Below are 19,674 nucleotides of genomic sequence, written 5' to 3'. Positions count from 1 at the left end.
AAAACGAATTCCACCAACTGCTGCTAATCAACAAACCAGCAGCACGCATCCAGCATCCAGTGGCACGGTGGAAAATTGTTATGACTTTGGCCTTCAGCACGCGGCCGCAACGGAACGTGTTGGAGAGTCACGGCACGGACGGTGGGCGTGTGCTGCAAACGGAGGGGGGGAAGAATGCTTTTTAATCATAACATCAACCTCACGCGAGCACCATGACGTCATCCTCATAAACCATCGCTTCTGGGCCAGCGCTAGCCCAACCACGTGTTGACTGACATTTGACTTGTGTTTTTTGTTGTGTGCTGCTGCCGATGGCGATTCTTTTCACTGATTAACTCTACATCCTCCAGTTTTTTTTTTGTTCCTTCGGCCTGTACTGACCTGGTTTATCTGCTTTTTTTCTTCCACACAGAGAATGTTTCCATAGCAATGGGAAAAGCCGCGCGACGGTCAGTTGCGTCAGATCCGTCGTCGCCGACCTTACCCTACCACTACCAACAAGAGCAGCAGCAGCAACATCAACAACACCACCAACGGCAAGTGCACCCGCAAGAGCACTTGTACTATCCCTCGTCCCTATCCTACTCCTCCTACACGCCTTCATCGCCGTCCTCGCCGTCGTCAGCGTACGCGGACTCCTTCACCGGTGCTAGCTACCCGGTACCGTCGCTCGCCTTCTCCTCCACCCCTGCCGGTCCACAGCTGCAAGCACCAAGAACCGCAACGCTCCAGTCGGGTCCGCCGGTATTCGGTTCCTCGTCGCTAGCACCGGCCGGATCAGCAGAGCCCGGGTCCGGTGCGAACGATCTGTTCATCCATTCGTCTACCGCGGCCACACCCAACAGCAATATCACACCGGAGTTTAGGTATTTGAATGTCTCTTCTTCGCTAGTCCCTTTCTCCCACGAAGTGCACTTTTTTGTCACCCATTTTGCTCCCGGTTTCTCTATCCTAGCATGCTAATCCTGTCGTTCGTTTTTACTGCTCGATTTTCCCTGAAGCTTCTCAGCAAATGCAACTCCTTTTTTTGCTTAATCTGCATGTAACTATCACCTTCTTTCTCTCACTCTCTCCTTCACCAAGAACACACGAAAACACAATTTTTGAAATCAATACTCTAATCACGCAGAAAAAAAAACCAACTTCCCCAGGAGAAGCTTTCCCAAACTCGGAATGGTCGGAATTCTTCCCTGCTTATCTCTGTATCTTCCATCAATTATGGATCTGTTCATGCGGTTTTAATTACATTGCACTCTCGTATTCTCACGGTGTATGCGCCTGTTGCACGAGTGCATCCTTGCCCAAGCATCGCCACTACACGATCCATACTGGGTGAACAATTTTCGTTCGTTCCCGCACCATCGACACCGACCGACCGACCGACCGACCTTGGTGAACAAATTAACGGCCACAGAGCTTCGGTGCGCGAGGTCGAGAGAACGCTGCCGCTGCTCTATGTCGGATACGAATGGTTAGTAATTTAATCTCCAGCCCGGTGCACGCCCGTGTATTTGTGGTTCGCGGGATAGATTATCATGTTGTTCGTGGCGAGCTGAACCCGCTGACCCCCGGGCTGAGGTCGATTGGTTCATTTCATCTGATCCGGCGCGGCAGTCCGGTACGATCTCATTAGTGCAACCTTGCACATCGTGCCACGGTGTGAAGGTCATTGCGTATTTCGTTCCTTGCACTTTAGGGTTTTGACGGTTTAGGGCCACGGCTTACACGCTTCGTTCCACTCCATTAGACGCACAAAACGGATCGAACCTGGACGTCTGTTAATACAGCTTGAAATATTTACTATACAGTTTGAATTTAGATTTTAACTTCAAATGTTCTACACCGATTTAGGCGCCTAGAACTTGGTCTACTAAATTGGTAATACAATGGAGACGCCTAATGCTTTATGTCTATAGTGATGGAGACGCCTGGTACTTTACTTTTATCATGATGGAAACGCCTGGTGGTTTATATATTGTTATGCTCAAGAAGCCTGGCACTGCAATAAAATAAATATGAGGGAGACGCCTATTACATCAGATTCGAATTCACTTCTTAATTTTGAATTCTTTGCAGCTGTTCTTTCTGTTTCGTAAAATATTTCTGTTTCGTATACCCACAAACCTAAAACAATTAATCTGCGACAAGCGCAGGAATTATGCTTCATGCAGAAACATGATTTGTTTATGCCATTTTAAGACACTTTTAATTTTCGTTAACAACCCATAAAACCTAGCCGACCGTGAAGCTCAATTGCTTGACCGTCTAGACCAGTCTTGACGTAGACTTCGGCGAATTATACCGCTTACAGCGTCTTGTGTTTAATATACTTCTCAAACAACAACGGCAAAAAAAAAACACAATTCTTTCCCATGCCAACGGTCAATAAAGTGTATTGCGCCCGTAAACGCCCGGGGGTCAATAAATTAGGCATTACAATCATAATTTTTCCTAACCTGCTCCACGGGAATGGGTCTCAAAATAAAAATTCCAAAATATATCCACGAATACCCCATTACCATAATAGGCTGTGCTGTTTCGTTATACCTTCGCTCCTCTGTTTCTGGGCACATTCGGTCCAGTATTTTCTTTTTATTTTTTGTTTTGCGGAGTGTCTCGAATTGTGTCCTGATGATGGCAGCAGCAGCAGCATCAAGCGATGGTATTTACCTCGCTGTGCCTTCACCTGCCCATTTACTGTCCCATAAATCTTTCCACTTTAATCCTCCGTCCTTCAGCATCCTGCTCGAGGAAAACGAGGATCTCGCCCGTTTTTCTCACCGATCATCATCAACGATGACGACGACAACGTCTGTTATACATTGGGAGGTTGGGAACGAAAAAAAGAAGTCCAACGTGAAGCGCTGTCGGTTTTGCCGAAAGAATCAACCGACATCCCGGGGATCCACGGTATCTCAGTGTGCCGTTTGTTGGGGATCTTTATGTCCAAGCGAAAACAAGGGTATGATTCACTTTTTTATATCTTTCACCCACCACTTCAAACCACTCGGTTTGAGGTGGATGGAGAAGGCAATATGCAAGGGGGAAAAAGCGAACAAAAGTGAGGAACTAAACAAACCGTGCACCCTGAATGACAATGTTAATCTTTTGCGACAAGATGGCGGATGGACGGCATAATGTCATGGCTATCCCGAAATTGTGACTGAAGTGCCCGACCCACCAGCGTGAGATACGACACAAGCTATATTTATCCCGAAAGGACATCCTTACTTATTACGACCCATGCTAACACACACCCTCACACACACTGCCTGCTTGATATGCGCACACACCTTAATTGCTTTCACTTCCAAAATCCATGCAAAGATATGACCAAAACGATGACACAAAAAAAATCTCATCAGCTCGTTGTACCGAGTACTGACCCTTACAGGACTACGTCATCTGTAAGCTATGCTATCTGTCTGTCATTGGGTCTACATGTCTGTCTCTCTCTCTCTCTTTTCTCTTCCTCAACAATCTATCTTCTGTCTCTCTCTCTGAAACAACTCTCCTTCTGTCTCCTTCCTGTCTCATGTTCGTTGTTCTGTGTAAAATCCTCACCTTCTGTTACCTGCCCAACTATCCCTCTCAACAACAACTTCGTAAAAAAACCCATCATAATCCTTCCAAAAAAACCCAACACCAACGTTTAATACGTTGCGGTCTCCGTGCTACATACTATCACCGGTGGGTCCTTTCTTGCGGTAGTAGTCCTACGCCGCAAACCAGCAGCCCCGTTACATACGCTACCAGTCGCGGCAGTAGCACCGAACCCGGCAAGACCGGACCCCCGGTTACCGAGCCTATCCAACCCACCCAAGCCACCCTGTTACCGTCGTTTCGTCTCTCCAGCAACCAAACGCAGGTCGACCGGGAACGGGAACGGCTCAGGATGGAGTTTTACGCCACGTACGACGTGATGACCGGCGTCCGGATAGCGGCCACGCTCGGCGGTTTCTTCGGCCTAATGGTGTTCCTTGTCATCTACAAGAGCCGCACGCGGTCGACGGCCAAAGCACTCAAGGTAGGTCTTAGCACACATGCCAGGTTTCGCAGGATTTTGCTAGAAAAAAAAAACATTCAAAGTAATAACGAAAGGTGAACCAAATCAAATGTTAGTTTTGATATGAATTACTTTGACGATAATTAGTTTGATTTAAATGCTCCGAAAAGGATTTAAAGCAAAGAAATTTGGCTTTTGAGAATGAACTTAATTTCGTGCCTGAGAAGAAACTTGTTTGAGTGGACTGAAGTGTTCAAGTCAAAGAAATCATTCAAAACTCTGGTTTCTTTAGACTTAAACTATGATTTTCAAATTTTGATAACTACTTCTGTTGCTTACGATAAAACTTAGAGTACCAAGACACACAAGATATTCAAGCTCAAGCTCAGTGTTGTTTAAAGCACTTCCAAAGGGAAAGCAAAACTTGCCAAACTAACAACTTTATTTGCAAAACCCCTGCAAAACATTTCTCATTCCTCCCCGAAACCGACGGTGAAAGAATAAGCAGAAAAGCAAACACAGAAACCAAGCACAGCGAACGCGAACAAACAAGACGGACAGGTCGAGAGCAACATCAATTAGCATATTGTTTTCGCAACATGTTGATTTTCGCTGGAGTTGGGCTGGAGTTTCGCTGGAACAAGTTTTCGCTTGAATGCAGCCACATCAGACGGATGCAGCAGAGTTTAAACTATGATGCAGTTGTTTAGCAAATGTTTTCGTGAAACTTTTCTCATAGAGAAAGAGTTTTCATAATGAACTTGATACCATTCTCTATCGCAGGATCCAACGATAGCGGCCGTCGCGGCAGCCGTCATCCAGGAGGAGGAAGAACGTGAGCTACAGGAAGCGATAGAAGCGACCGCATTCTCGTTACTACAGGAAGAGCTAAACATCAACTACCCCGGGCTGCAGCGCGATCGGTTACTATCGCTCGGCAACATTAGTGCACCGCCGATGCTGAGCCGTGGCCGTCGTATGTCCTCGATCAGTGGCGGTTACAGCAGCCTGCTCAATCCTTCACGACGCTTCTCGTACAGCAGTACGCGGGGACATCGGAACAGTGTTTCGGTGTCCTCGCGGGTACTCAGTGCCTACAACATGGGTGGCAGCTTCGGGCAGGACGATTACGTGCTCGAGAGTGACGGCGAGGAGGCGGACGACGCGTTTGACCAGTTTACGACGACCGCCGAGATTGGATATCCGAGCAATTATCTTTCTGTGCCGAATAAGGTACCTGAGGATGATAGTTTTACCGTTGGATATCGCTAGTTTGACACACATTTTTGATTTCCGTTCTTCCAGTGCAACGAATCTCGCCGCAGCAGTGCGATGACGTGCTGCAGTACGGAGAGTTCCTTCCTCGAGCGACGATGCTCCGCCATCACGCTCGGCCTTTCCTCCTTACCACCGATATCGCGTTCGCCGTCGAGGCAGCAGAGCCGCGACGACACGACCGACTGGGAACCGTTCTATCCCGGCATCAACATCATCGAAGCGACACCGAAGTCGTCGCCATGTCCAAGCGAACGTATTGCGCACCGAACGCACGGTACGAATTCGGAACGCCCGTCTACCAGTCGGGGCAGCCGGACGGGACAGCTGCTCACTCCACAACCTTCAACGTCGGGTGGCGGCCCGCGGATAATCACCGCCCCGCTGTTCGATGACAGTTCGATCGACTGCATCTCGGAGTATCCGATCGGGAGCACTCTGGAGGACGGCTTCGGGTACCGTCAGCGGCAACAGCCAACGACCCGTCACTACGGTAACGGACGATCGGATGAGGTTAGTTTAGCGAACGGAGGTGTCCTACACCAGCCAAGAACGGTTAGCGTTGCGGAAGGTCGCAACGCCACCGTACACACTAATACCAGTAGTAATAGCGCAAATATTAATCACGCGAGCGGCAGTGGCACGGTACGTCGTGCTCCGCTAGCATCGCTCAGTTCCTTCAAGATGTCCTCGATCGACTGTCAGGATACGGAGCCGAAGAGCTGTGGGTCGGATTCGGTGTTTGGGGAGGATAGTGGGGCGGATACGGACGAGGATCTGCAGCAGTTCAGCACGGATAGTGACGAGCTGAGCTTAACGATGCCGTACGAAGACGATGAAGATCAGCAGCGGGTACAGCGGGTGGGTCCAAGCCGTGGCTCCCTCTACCGTCGACAGTCAACGCTTGCGCAGGGTGACGAGGAGGAGGATGGGGACGACGGGACACTTTTACCACGGGACGATGCACGGCCGCCCGAGCCACTGTCCGTGTACGAGCTCGAGCACGAGCTCAACGATCGGCAGCATCAGGTGCATCAGGTGCCGACAACCGATACTAGTTATTTAAGTAGTCTTTCAATTAGCCATCGCTCCGGCACCAAGGCCGGGGCGGGCTCGCGGTCAAGCGAACGGGGTGGACCGGGCGTGGGGAAACGCATCGAAACGAAAGCAATCATCGAAAGACAGCAACCAAATGACAGCAATCAACCAAGGCAATCACCGCTCGGGGCCATACCGAAGGTACCGCCGCACGAGTCGGACCGGAAGCGAGCGATGTTGCAGACGAGGACACCAACAACGATCACCACAACAACGGTGCCACCAACCGTTACGGTGCACCTGCCGGATGACGATCGACCGGCCGGTAGCAGTAGCAGTAGACGTAGCGAACCTAACCCGACCAGCACCCGGCCCGGGAGTGCTGACGTGACGCGACAGCAGCAGTGCGTTGAGGTGAACGTTATCATTAAGAACAGTAGCAGCGGTAACAGCAGCAACAACACCACCATTAAAAGTCCTTCTGTGATTCTGGAACTTCCGATACTGGCGATCGACGAGGACGAGGATCCGTCCTCGTCCGCACCGGCCCTGTCGGCGAACGATCCCTGCATTCCCGGACCCTCGAGAAAGTGGTCCAAGGAGACACTCTTCTAGTCAAGGGGCACGCTTCTGCACTTCTCCGTTTCTGCTCACCTCACACCGATCGATCTGTCAATCCGTCCAGAACAACTCCAAGCTCCCTTCACTGTCGTACGTGCCATCTTCTTTAACTCGAAGCAACTACCACATCTCCAACCCCCCTGCGATATTGAAGAAGTTGGCGGAATTGTTGAGAAAATCCTCCCCACGCGAACTGCTGCTACCACTACGAGTCCGAGTCGCAACCATGTAGTGACGTTACACTGTTATTGATCGGTTGATTTGTTGTTGATGTTAGTAGAGGGCGGTTGGCTTAGGTAGTACGTCATGAGCGAACTGTCACCGCTGCTGTCCAACTTTCAAGGTCCAACCCGATGCGCTCTGTAGATAGTAGAGACACTGATATTGACAGGTCAATCCCATGTCTGTCACATTTAGCGATAACGACTTTCTCCCCCATACTCTCACTCACACACACACACACACACATACAGCACATCACACTCACAACCCATCTTCAATCTCTAATGGACCAAAAGAAAAAACCGTGGAACGATATATTTAGGAAACAAATGGAAATGAAACGCGCAATTGATTCTCTCGTGACAATATCCCGTCCCGCGCAAAGCGTACAGCGGTGACGGTGTGACAGGACATTCCTTCCAACGAATTGGGAAAAACAGAAACTCAAAACCCAAATTCTTCACCGATTGAAGCATAACGATTTGAACAGTTCTAGTGTTCCGCTTCCGACTGGTAGGGAAGTCGTCGACCAAGCTGCCAAAACTGAGTTTTCTCGTTCTCCATTTCTTTGAGGCTTCATTTTCTACTCGCAGTCTAAGCGCGAAAACAATAAGGTAAATGCAAAATTAATTAATAATAACACAACTGTCGCCGTGGGATCGAATGTTGCAAATATGTGCCTATTGAAGAAGTGTTCCGTGGTGTCCCCGATACGGTATGAAAATTTCGACCCAAACTCACCCTCAACTCAAACCCAACAAAGCTGTAACTATTATACACAAAAGCCAACCCTTTCATCTAGATTAGTCACATAGTCCACTAGAAACGCTAACTAGAGCGCAAACTGTCTGTAACTAGGTATCGATAGTGAGAATCAAACTACAACAGGTCAACGAGCTACACAATCTCTACACCTGAGCAACTACAAACCTTCTTTCTTCTATGCAGAATGGTGCGAATAGTAATCAGCGAGAGGGAAAACACAAGGTGATTAGACGAAAACTCTTGCCAGATGAGCCAGGTGGGATGGCGAAGTCAAAAATCGACATCCGAGAAAGCAATCAGTAGTTACCAATGCTCTTACTCTTGGTGAAGCGTGTCCTGATGTCGTGCTACAATGTACAGGTGTTTCTTCGGTTCGAGCGACACGCCAGCACCAAGATGTACACCGTGAAAATGGCGAAAAATTATGCAAAATTCGAAATAACCGTTGTGTGTGCTCGACTACTCTTCTTTTCGCATTTCTGTTGCTCCACTTGCCAGAAGCCATCGTTAGACGATCATTTTCACCCATAAGCACTTATTTTACTGCTCATTTACCCTTACCGGGAGCCGGGTTTTTTTCGACGCCAACATGGTCGCGGTTTTACTTGTCCCATACAATGTTATCGCGATTCTGTTGACCTACCAAAAACGACTCCAAATTGGTGCTTTACCTCGGTAAGGTGTGAAAGAAGCGAAAGCTAAGAAAAAAGTGCTCCGTAAATGTTTAACCGAAATTGTGAAATGAAAACCCGTGACCCGGATTGTGGGATAGGAATTGAAAAACTCACCCCACCCCCGACAAAGAACCAAGACCAACTGCGATTCAAGAGAAAGCCGAAAGAAAGTTACATCGAAACCGAAGCTCATCAGAAAGCCTTGACGCAATTTAAATATTCATGAGCTTCTGAATGCCACACGGAATCAGGTAGCAGACGGGTAGGAAGGCCCCAGAAATCTGGCTCAAAAGATGGGTTTCCAGTGAGTGTCTTTCACCGTGCCGGAAATGTAACTTGCAACGAGCGAACGAATCGGAGAACGGTGCAACAACAATCACAGAAAGCATGTGATCGAAAATAGGATTCAGGAAACAAAAACCTCTCGCCGTGAGCAACTGAGCCTTGAAGTACGCGTAGGTGATGTGGAGAACTGTGCGCTCCAGAACCTGTAGAACTTCATTCAGCAGCATTCCTTCACTGTGGCATCAACGACACCGAAAGTATGCAATTTCGTGGAATTTTCTCTCAACTTTCCTCAGAAGTTCCAGGCTTGGCTTTCGCTTTGCTCTTACGCGCGAAAGGAAACTCGTGAGCGGAAAGGAAAAGTTAATCACAATATTTTCGTGTAACTGTTGATAGCGTGGTAAATCATCATTTCCGGAAGGCGGGTAATTGAAAATTAAATTGTGCTCATGGTTTTTAGCACCCTTTGCTGACACGGGGTAACGAGCGTCCCGGCTTTGACTTCTTGGAAGGGCGCGGATATGCGTCCCATCAGGAAGACTTCAACAAGGACGAACATTATTTTTTGATTACTTCAGCGTCAGGTGAAGTGCTTTGGATAACATGAGTTGGCATGTGTTTGGATAATCCCGCACAGGGATTGGAGATGTGTGGAGCACACTTGTTGAACCAGTTAAGGTGTTTATAAGGCTATTATGAAATAGAGTTAAAAGATGGCTTTTTTCGTGTTTATTGAGCAATTTTACATTTAACCTACTCAATTTTTATATTTTAAAATATTTTTTATGAAACTTTGTAAAGCTTAACGAGGTCCCCAAATATTTTTAAAAGCAACAATTAAACTGATATAAATTAAAAACAAATCAAAAGGATTGCTCTCGCAACGAAGTGAAACGAAGTGAAACGAAGGCAAAAAATAGTTAGAAAAAGTGAGTAACAAAAGTGAGAAGAACGGGATTGAAAAAAATCAGATAAAAGAAGGATATAAAACTCTCGATAAAAATTAAACACAACACAAAAATCTAGAAACTAAACTAAAAGAAATATAAAAAACTACAAAAAACTAAACAATCAACCAAACCAATCAATCAATCAACATCAATCGTAAGGTAAAGACTAAGAGGATAAGTATTTTACAGACTCGCCGTCACACGCCTCTCACACACACACACACCTAGAAGACATCACGCCAGAACTCTCTAGTCCCGGATGTAGGAATGTAAACTAATAGCCACAACACAAAAAAACAAGCAAATAAACTCGGTGTACTATACACTATATTCTATGTTGCCTTCGGAGTTGAACTGTGAAAGACCAAATCTGTTTTAAACTGAGCTAGGTTTAATGTTGCGTGCGTGTGTATAAATGTGCGTATGCGAACTATATGCGTGTGTTGGAAAATTAAAAAAAAAGTTAAAGCAATCTTAAGGAAACAACACAATCTCAAACACAGGTGCTGGAATCAAAGAGAAGCAGTAGAAGAAGCTACTACAGTAACGATCGATAATCAGAATGTCAATTTCGAGCACACACAAAAAAAACCACAACCAAAACAAACGAAAAACAATCTTATTTTACGTCAAAACGTTTAGAACCTTAGATCCAGTAGCTGTTTATAGAAAGGGAGGTTAGTTGGTTACTACGGCTACTACGTGACGTGACGCGTATTACTACCACTGACTGTACACACTGTAGTAGCTGTATACTTCCAATCGAACTACATCTGGCGTTCGGCGCATCTAATTGTGATTTGAATAGGGACACTTCGGACAAAGCGCGGTCTCGAACGGGTAGCAAACTGTGACAGCTGTGTCACCCACAATTAGTATTAGTAGCTTGGTGAATGCATGCACTCGGTTTCTCTCCTCGGTGGTAGTCGTGTCGGCAAATGTCTAGGCTGTTGCATTATGCTCTCAACCAATGCAGAAGAAGAAACAGCTAGTGTGGATAAACGTTGTTGAGAATTTAAATAGGAAAAACCAGAAAAAACTAGCATTGGACAACTCTAATTAAAAACAAAACAAACAAATGACAGAAGATGAGCATGGTGAATGTGTTTATAGACGTGGATTGACTGCTACACGAACGCGCTAGAAGCCGGCTCAAATGGCATGTTGCTGTCAGCGCAACTGTGCACGCTTTGTTTTAGTTTTCTAGAGCTCTCGTTTCTTTTTCTTGTTATATATCATTAAAACCCCCGATTCTTAGTAAAGTATTTCATTTCCATGAAATTTTTACTTTGTAAATCTAGATAATGTTTTTGTGAGATGCAAAGCAAAAAAAAATCTTTTTTCAGCTCATTTTTGCAAACGTTTCGAGCTAGGTGCTGGTGATAAGAGTGTTTTCAAATTTGTTAACTGCTTCAAACGCGACGCGATTGATATTTAGCTAGAATTCGTAAACATAACTTAGAATTGAAATCTCGGAAGACAGAAGCCAAACAGGACACTAGGAGTGGTTCAAATAAAGTAATCTAAAAATGGAACGCGGTTTATTTTACAGAAAAAGAAATTAAAACAAAAGGCTTCGGAAGCAAATGAAAGCAGCAAACGAATGAAAAAGAATTAGAAAAGTAGTGCAAACCGCACATTCAAATCAAAACTGTATTGCAAAACATTACCAAACCGAAACACACGCATACACCGATGATTGGAGCGAAAAGAATTAAAACAAAACAAACCAACATATAAATAAATCAATGCATTAGCTTTAAATAGAGTATAGGGTAACGAAACATAACACTGTGGCAAATGCTTGACTAACTAGGCTTGCGTGCGAACCTTTGAAAGTGATGCGAATAGTACGACGGATAGACGATAATTACTACAGTAAATAGGAGAGCTCGAAATTTTCGCAATGGAGCACCCCTGAAGAGCATTCAACTGGTTGAGCTGCGTGTCTTAGACAAGGATTTGTGATAGAACGACTCAATTTTGTTTGTCTAATAGTGTTCGTGTCCTCGTGTAGCGCTGCCGCCTCTATCTACTACCGATCGATACTGGGATACTGCTCGAAAAGTCAAACCAAACTCTGACATATATATATACCTCTTGTGCCGGACTTGCTGTACACCAGAAACATACACACACTATTGCTCCGCTCTCCCAAGTTAACCCCGAACCCTAGAAAGCGTAATTCATGGAAAGGAAGTCCAGCGAAATCCATTTTAAGTCGTAGTAAAACACTTCACCTATTACTTCTATACAGGTTGTCCAGAACAGGTTGAACAGAGTACGCAAGGGCTCACTCATATAGCGAAGCTCAACTCCCATATACAGTTAAAAAAAAAAGTTCAGAGTTTAGTAAACCCGGATTAGAGTATTCAAATCGATGTAAAGCGGTATTAAACATATCTAGGCCCAGGAAATAAAATAGAACTGAAACCGAGTGAATTGCAAATTTACAAACAAACAATATTACTTCATGTCTGATGAGCTAAAGAAAAACAAAAGCAAAAACCGAACAAACGAAAAAAACAAAAGAAGAAGCATTAAGTAAAGAAATTGTTATACACGTGTTATAATAATGGAAAAGTAAGTCATTACTACATGACATGACAGTTCCGAGTTCAGTTTTGAATCAGAATAAACAAATAGAAGGCAAAACAACTCTCGCAAACAATATGGAAAAGAGACACAATAGGTAATAAACATTGTTGCATAGGTCAGACATTTTAAAACGCATAGCCTGCTTCTACCTTTTCTAGCTCTTCTGTTGCTATCATTTAAACGCTTACTGTGCCGGAGCTCAAGCTGTCTCCCTCTCTCGCTCGTTCTAGTTGCGGTACGTCCGCAGCGGAAAAGATTAGTTTAGAAACGTTGCAATTACGCGTAGGAACCAAAACAATGTGTAAAGAACTTAGCACTAAATTGTAACCACACACAACTGAGCTTACAATCCGTCAGAAAGAGTCCGAGAGAGAGAGAGGGAGAGAGAGGGAAAACGATATAAACAAAACACAGATAAATACTTCTCCAGGCCAGTCGTAAGCTGTCATATATCTCTGGAGAGGTAGCTGGCCAGGAACTCTTAGTAGCCAGCGGTTACTAACAAGGCGTTTGGTATGTTAACGAATTATTAGTTTTAAGAGGCAGCGTTTAGCAACACAATCAATTGTTATAGGCTCCCTTTTTGCGTTAAGCGGCATCAGTCGCTTAGTGCTCTGAACCACGCGAGTTACGGTGGGCAGATAGTAAACGTCGTTTGTTACTTGTACGAAGCTTACGAAGCAGCCATGTTAGACGAAAACAATTAGACGCTCAGTAAAGCAAAAAAAACTCAAAATATCCATGCTACCAACAGGCCACAGAGACACATCTTCTTTATAAAAGCTTGTAAAACCAAAAATCGTTATTGCATAGGATAAAACGAGAACAGTGTAACAAAATTCCACAAACACTCAACAACACTCCATTAAATAGTGTCCTGTTGTAGTAGCAGACGAACCGATGCAACCAACAACAAGGAAATGAGAGGAGGAAAAAACTCAAACACACACACACACACACTAATTGTTTAGCCGTTGAACACATTCAAGAGTAACTAACATAAATCCGGATGTTTATATTAGTACGTTAATTAGCAATTGTGTAATCATTACTGGAAAGAAGAGGTGGAGAGGGGGTGTTAGCTTACGTACATCCAACGCAAGAAAGAGAAGAAATTGTTGAGCCAAAAGAAAAGAGAACAAAATAGAGGGAGGGAGAAAACATCGATTTGAGCCCCTGAATTGAAGCTATCATTAAGTAGTGCTAAACAATTTGCCAGAATTTGTGCATGAAAGAAAACAAAGAAAAAAATAAAACAAGGAACGATGGAGCGGCAAAGTATAATTCAATAAATAATTTTAGGATTTGCATGTAGCGCGCGATACCAACGGAAATCAACAATCAAACAAAAAATTGCATGCATACATCAAAACTAGCACAAACAAACAACAACAAAAAGAACAATGAAAGAAAAATGGAAACGGAAGAGAGGAAGCTAGTTCATAAAATAAAAATAATAAAAAAAATAATTATAAACAAATAATATTGATATTGAGATATAATAACAGTAGGATTGCATAGAATACGCCGAAGCGAACAAAAATTGACACCCACACACAAAGGAAAAAGGGAGACAAACAAAACAAAAAACAAAACCACACAGATCCAAGTTGTTTAACTTAATACTTAGTGCTGTATAAATTGTATAAAAAATGGCGACAAAAAAAGGAAAACAAAAAGAAAACCCACTTTAAGTTTCAAACGTTAGCATTAGGTAACGGTGGAATCGCGGAGACGGGGAAGCGAGCCAATAAAATGTAGCGAATGAATGTGCGAATGGCAGACGTCAATAAATGCATAAGCGAGGGAATGTGGGCAAAGGAAGGGAAACGTAAGGAAACGCGGACATGAGTTGGACCGTACAGAATGTGTTACAAATTGATATGTGAAAAATAAAAGCGCAAAGATGATGAAAGCTGTTGTACTTTGCTAGTTTCTTACGACGTGGAGGTTAAGATTGGCTTGGCTCGTTAAGAGTTTATTAAGCGATATAGAATTGACAACCATCCGAAACCTAGAATTCAGAATTTTTGTACCTGAGATATTAGGATCCACAATTCCCTTTAGAAACCAGAAATAAACTCTAAAGAAAGAAGCAAAAAACTTTTCTTCCTGTGCCTGATAATTGAGCCACGGTAAGGCTTGTGAAGCTATTTGACATATCAAATGGAACTTTAAAGGATCTTCAATGGAGCTTCAAAGCTGTTTAATCTGCTCAATGAAACTCAATGAACTCAATGGAGCTTTTTAGTAGAAAATGCATGTTCCTCCATGGAGCTTTTAAGTACAAAATATATGTTCCTCGATTGAAATTTTTCGAATCCGTGGACCCTAGGATAACTTCCAAGAAGGTTACGGTAAATGGCCTGAAAATGGGATGTCCACAAAATAGTACATCCCGCTACTCCCAATTCCAAATGCTGCTTGGGCCATAAATGAAAATTCCTTACATCATTCGAGCAGTCTTAAATTCGAGCAGACACCATTTTTGACATTTACAAGCTGCCGCGGACTGTTTTTGCCGCAAAGATAAACCTCCCCGATATTCAGTCAAACAAAAATGAACGTGAACGAATCGTCGCCCCTGGAGCACATTCGAACCCAGAAACGGTACGAGCTGAAATGGGAACAGAAAACGCACCGCAAAAAGGAACTCGACCGGAACCGGGCCGGTTTGGGTGAACTGCACCATTCGATCGGTGTGATCGAACACATATCGGAGCAGGAAATCAAGGGACTGGCCGGTCGTATCAAGCGGCGCAAACGTTGCGATCCGTTGGACTTAGTGCGGCTTAGCTATGGGTTCCAGCAGAGCCGGGAAAATATTTCCCACTTTATCCGCACGACGGGTGCAATCAATGTGATTGTGAAGGAACTTACCGGGCACGATTATAATCTGCAACTGCTGGCGGCCGAATGTTTGTGCAATCTGTCGCTCGGCGATGATGTGTGCTGCGAGAAGATAGCCAACTTTGCCGGGACGTATCTGATTGCGCTGGCCGAAAATCCGAACTGCCGTCCGCTGCAGCAAACGTGCTTCTGGACGTTGCAGAACATCGTCGGATCGAGTCCGAAGGGAAGCAAGCTGCTGTTCTCGCAAGGATTGGTAGTGGTTTTGGTTCGATTGCTGTCGGCCGTTACGGATCCGGAAGCGGCGGATGATATTATCTTAACGTTAGAATTAGCACTTAATTACGAGCAGGAGTAAGTATGGGCCGATCACGGCAACACAACCGTTTTTTTCTGAAACTTTGCTCCTCTTTTCCACAGTGTTGAACCGAGCACCATTCCACAGATAGTGCAATGCTTCGCAGGAAGGGAACTCCATCCCAGTAGCCTTCGCCTGCTGTACAAATGCTACGGCTTGATGAACAACGATCTCCTTCAGCACGGTTCCTTCACCTACGTCATCCGGCAATGCTTAGACTTCCTATCGACCATTGTGGACCGCCACCTGCCGACCCATGCAGCACCGATTTTGCTTTCCATCCGGATACTGGCGCACCACGTGGTGACAAACGCCAACTGCATCGAAGAAATTCTTCGATACCAGCTACAGAAGAGCACGTTGAAATTTTCAACACTTTTCAACGACTGTGCCAAGGAAGGCATGCTGCCGGTTTGCAAGGAATTCCTCTGGTTGCTAGGACAAATCCATAGCAACGGAGGCGCAGGAAGCAATGCGGATTTGTTGAAATCGTACCTGGTTTTCGATAACTTTGTGGAACAAATCTCCATCCCCACGGAACTGCTTTGATCGGAAGATTCGAAGCCGATAAAGTGTCCTTTAATATTGTTGAAAATATGATCTGTGAATTAAATTGTGAATTATTTTTGAATTTAAGCGGTTTTTATTCCTTCCGATTCGTTTTCCTTAATTTCTTCCGGCTCCTTACAACATCTTAGACATGTACGGTCCATCCAGCTCATAGCCGATCTTGCGGTAGTAGTTCCTCGTACCAACACCGGAAATAACTGCCAGCTTCCGGCTGCCATGCTCTTCCCGCGCTATACGTTCCGCTTCCTCCATCAGCAACATTCCGAACCCTTGATGTTGGAATTTGGTCGGATCACGTGCGTTAACCGGTACTACCGAACCGTAAACGTGCAACTCCCGTACAATCGAACAGTTATCGATCAGTTCCGGTCGGAAGGTGTCCGGTGAGCACTTGCGCAACCGCAACAAGCCGACCAGTATGTCCTGCTTCGGATCTTCGTACGACAGGAACGTTTCCCAGCCACCGTTTGCGACGTAATCGCGCCTGATCAGCTCCACCTGATCCGGTCGCACCTTGTTATGGATTTCCTGTATACCAACTTCCCGTGTACGCACATCCCTACAGTCCGTACCGAGGTCCTTCATGCGTGCCAGCGCCAGCTCACGAAGATTACCGTGCTCCACACCGGACGTAACGAGTGGCATCGGAATATCGCGCTGCACACGATAGACACGCGTCCACGGTGGCACCAGGGCCAATATTTTCGCCACCAGATCAACCAACGTTGAAGGTGGATAGCTCTTGTAACGACCCGTCTTCCACAGCTCGTACAATCCCGTGCCGCGAATAACGAGCGTCGGATAGATTTTCAACCCATCGGCACGAAAATCGGGGTTTTCGAAAAATTCTACAAACTGATCTATATCACGCTCGATGTCAACGTTCGGCAGGTCGGGCATCATGTGCGATACCACCTTAAACCCCGCGTCCTTCGACATCTGGAAGCTTTCGCACGTTGCCTTTACCGTGTGACCACGGTTCGTATCTCGCGCCACATCTTCGTACACTGACTGCACACCAATCTCGAGCCGGGTACAGCCGTACGATAGCAAATCGGAGAGATGTCGCTTCAAACAGTAATCCGGTCGCGTTTCGATCGTTATTCCAATACACTTGGTGTGAGATTTTTCCGAATACTTCACCGCTTCCGCAACGCTCGAGCTCGTGTGGCCGGACAGCGCGTCGTGTAGGTTGCGGATGAAAAAGTCACGATAGTCTTCCGGCAGACACATGAACGTTCCACCCATCACGATGAATTCCACCTTATCGACCGAGTGGCCCAGCTGCTTCAACTGCTCCACACGGTGACGCGTCTGCAGGAAGGGATGATACCGGGCGCGGATTGCACGCATCGACGTTGGTTCGTAACCGGTGTAGCTTTGGGTGGAATACTCGAAGTCACTGTCCGGCCCACCGGGACAGTACACGCAAATGTTACCGGTCATGTTGATGTGTGGACAACGGTGCGGTTTGCACATAACAGCAACAACTGCAATCTGTGACGAAAGAACAGGATGGATGTAGTGGAATGGGTGTAATTACAGCAGAAACAGCAACTTACACCACTAGCCGTACGGATTGGTTTCGCCCGTAGCTTCGGCAGCAGGATCGATTTGGCCTCGTGTGGAACGGCCGCTATAATGTCCACCAGGCGCGGTGCCGATTCCAACCCATAATTCGAAGAGATGCGCGTTTTAAGCCGGTTCAAATTTACATCCTTGCCTTCGTGGTGTGCTTTCAGCAGCTCCTGTATGATTTCACCCACCACAATCAGCATACGCTCGTCGCGGCTCAAACCAACTCCTAAAACGGAATAATTACGGTTTTAAGTGTCTGTTTACAAGATTCTATTAGATTAGCACGTTTTCTATACCTAAAGGCTTCTTTTTCGTCATTTTAATCGCAAATAAAGCACTTGCACGATGTTCGGCGACACGCCGAAAAAACAACACGCAGTAATATTTTGTTTTGGTCAGAATGACAGCCACACTGTCACCTCGATCTCTGAAGTGAGCTTTGTAAACGTACTGCGAACTCTCGCTCAACCCTGCAATAACGAATTTTTTCAAATTTTTGTATTAATTGACCGTTGGAATTGTTAGAAAAACGATAAAAATCATTCAAAACATCATTTAATCAATTATTAAGTACTGCACACAACAAAAAATCCTTAAATAAATTGAATCTTGAAATGAAGCAATAAAAGACACATCTTCTTTGACTACATTATTATAGGTACAGCTTTATTTGTCCAGCGGTATATGTATAGCAGCATGTAGTATTTTGTACACTAGCCCATAAATCTCTACAGCAGTATGCACGCGAAACCCTTTCACATCCCATCACGGTGGTGGTTTCTCAAAACAACAAGTGGCTCAGAGGTAAATAAACGAACGAAGAATCGAACCACCGTCAGCCCCAGGGAGCCGGTTTGCTCACATGCTCAGCACGATGGTACGATTGGTGGTGGTGGTGGCGGTCCACCCGGCGGCGGACCGCTCCAGCCCTAATTAATCCTTTTTACAGTGATAGCAGGAGCAGTTGGTGGCCGATTTGAACGTCAGATTCCGGATGCCGTTCACGCACAGCACACGCACCCGTACGTCTTCCGTCTCCATGATGTTGCAGCACTGGCCGACCGAGGTGACCGGTTGCGGTGGTTTGTGGCCAACGAGCGCAAACGGGGCCGACGGTACGGCAAACGATTCACAGAACCCACGGCACGCGTTGGTGGTGATGGTAAACTCGACACAGTCCGGGATGCTTATCTTACGCGTGTGCCCTTGAACGAATAGACGAGGTGCAAAGGTTCACAAAAGATATCCACATGAGGCACAACAACAGTCAGTCACTGCTACTCACCCACTTTATGGCATCCCGGCTTCTGCCAAGTTTCCCGAGCCTTCACAAGCATGATCGCACAGAACAGTACCGACATGAAGCGAAGCCATGACATTTTTCCCAACACCGTCGGCTTGGTCGCGGTGACCTCCTGCTTCTCGCTTTACGTTAAACGTGCACAGTTATACTTCCACAGAAACAGCAGCTAATTGATGCTCTTGTCCACTTTTAAGAACCCGATCTCATCATCATCGCTGCAAACCTTAGGGACACGAAAGACCGTTGCCGCACTGTTTTAGAACGCAAGACGCTGAACTGTACACTGATGGCCGCTGGAAGTGATGGCGCATCGTTTTATACTCCCCGGGCAGTAGTATCACACAACTTGCTTTGCTGATCATGCGCGCAGAAGCTGCTTATACTTTGAGGGAGCAAAAATGCAGCGGAAGAAGATATCCCTTACATAGAAACAGCTGAGTACGGAGGTTACTAACTTGTTTCCGTTATCAGGAATTTAAGTGTCCCCGTATCAGGAATTTAAACGAAGACGTTAATAGACTCGCAGAAGAAGATATAAAATGGCCATTTGAATAATGAAGGCTAGAGACAATAAAAATGGG

General features: G+C 45.6%; 4 protein-coding genes across 9 annotated transcripts in view; 2 read left to right on the top strand and 2 right to left on the bottom strand.

Moving 5' to 3' along the window:
• LOC118509173 overlaps positions 1 to 14,349 on the top strand; it is a 104,383-nt gene extending 90,034 nt beyond the window's left edge. For 5 of the 6 annotated variants that reach the window (XM_036049433.1, XM_036049437.1, XM_036049434.1 and 2 more), the window contains exons 4-7: positions 413 to 866; positions 3,715 to 4,027; positions 4,790 to 5,239; positions 5,312 to 14,349. In XM_036049433.1, the coding sequence (XP_035905326.1) occupies positions 430 to 866; positions 3,715 to 4,027; positions 4,790 to 5,239; positions 5,312 to 6,934 (2,823 nt within the window). In that variant the 5' untranslated portion in view covers positions 413 to 429 and the 3' untranslated portion in view covers positions 6,935 to 14,349. The remainder of the gene's footprint in view (positions 1 to 412; positions 867 to 3,714; positions 4,028 to 4,789; positions 5,240 to 5,311) is intronic. The other variant, XM_036049438.1, reaches the window with a different exon arrangement.
• A 562-nt stretch (positions 14,350 to 14,911) lies between these two features.
• On the top strand, positions 14,912 to 16,278 carry LOC118509172. The gene is made up of 2 exons (XM_036049432.1): positions 14,912 to 15,638; positions 15,705 to 16,278. The coding sequence occupies exons 1-2, from the start codon at positions 14,995 to 14,997 to the stop codon at positions 16,189 to 16,191; spliced, it is 1,131 nt and encodes a 376-aa protein (XP_035905325.1). The 5' UTR covers positions 14,912 to 14,994; the 3' UTR covers positions 16,192 to 16,278.
• On the bottom strand, positions 16,251 to 18,228 carry LOC118509171 (elongator complex protein 3). The gene is made up of 3 exons (XM_036049431.1): positions 18,087 to 18,228; positions 17,775 to 18,016; positions 16,251 to 17,709 (listed from the first exon to the last, which is right to left on the bottom strand). The coding sequence occupies exons 1-3, from the start codon at positions 18,106 to 18,108 to the stop codon at positions 16,327 to 16,329; spliced, it is 1,647 nt and encodes a 548-aa protein (XP_035905324.1). The 5' UTR covers positions 18,109 to 18,228; the 3' UTR covers positions 16,251 to 16,326.
• Positions 18,229 to 18,426: 198 nt separating this feature from the next.
• Positions 18,427 to 19,393, bottom strand: LOC118509170 (thyrostimulin alpha-2 subunit). Its single transcript, XM_036049430.1, has 2 exons — positions 19,076 to 19,393; positions 18,427 to 18,995 (listed from the first exon to the last, which is right to left on the bottom strand). Exons 1-2 carry the CDS (start codon positions 19,167 to 19,169, stop codon positions 18,724 to 18,726), a joined length of 366 nt encoding a protein of 121 aa, XP_035905323.1. The 5' UTR covers positions 19,170 to 19,393; the 3' UTR covers positions 18,427 to 18,723.
• Positions 19,394 to 19,674: the final 281 nt, after the last annotated feature.

Source organism: Anopheles stephensi, chromosome 3, assembly GCF_013141755.1.
Source record: "Anopheles stephensi strain Indian chromosome 3, UCI_ANSTEP_V1.0, whole genome shotgun sequence".
In the NCBI taxonomy this organism is placed as follows: domain Eukaryota; kingdom Metazoa; phylum Arthropoda; class Insecta; order Diptera; family Culicidae; genus Anopheles; species Anopheles stephensi.
This window is presented reverse-complemented; position numbering and strand designations above follow the sequence as displayed.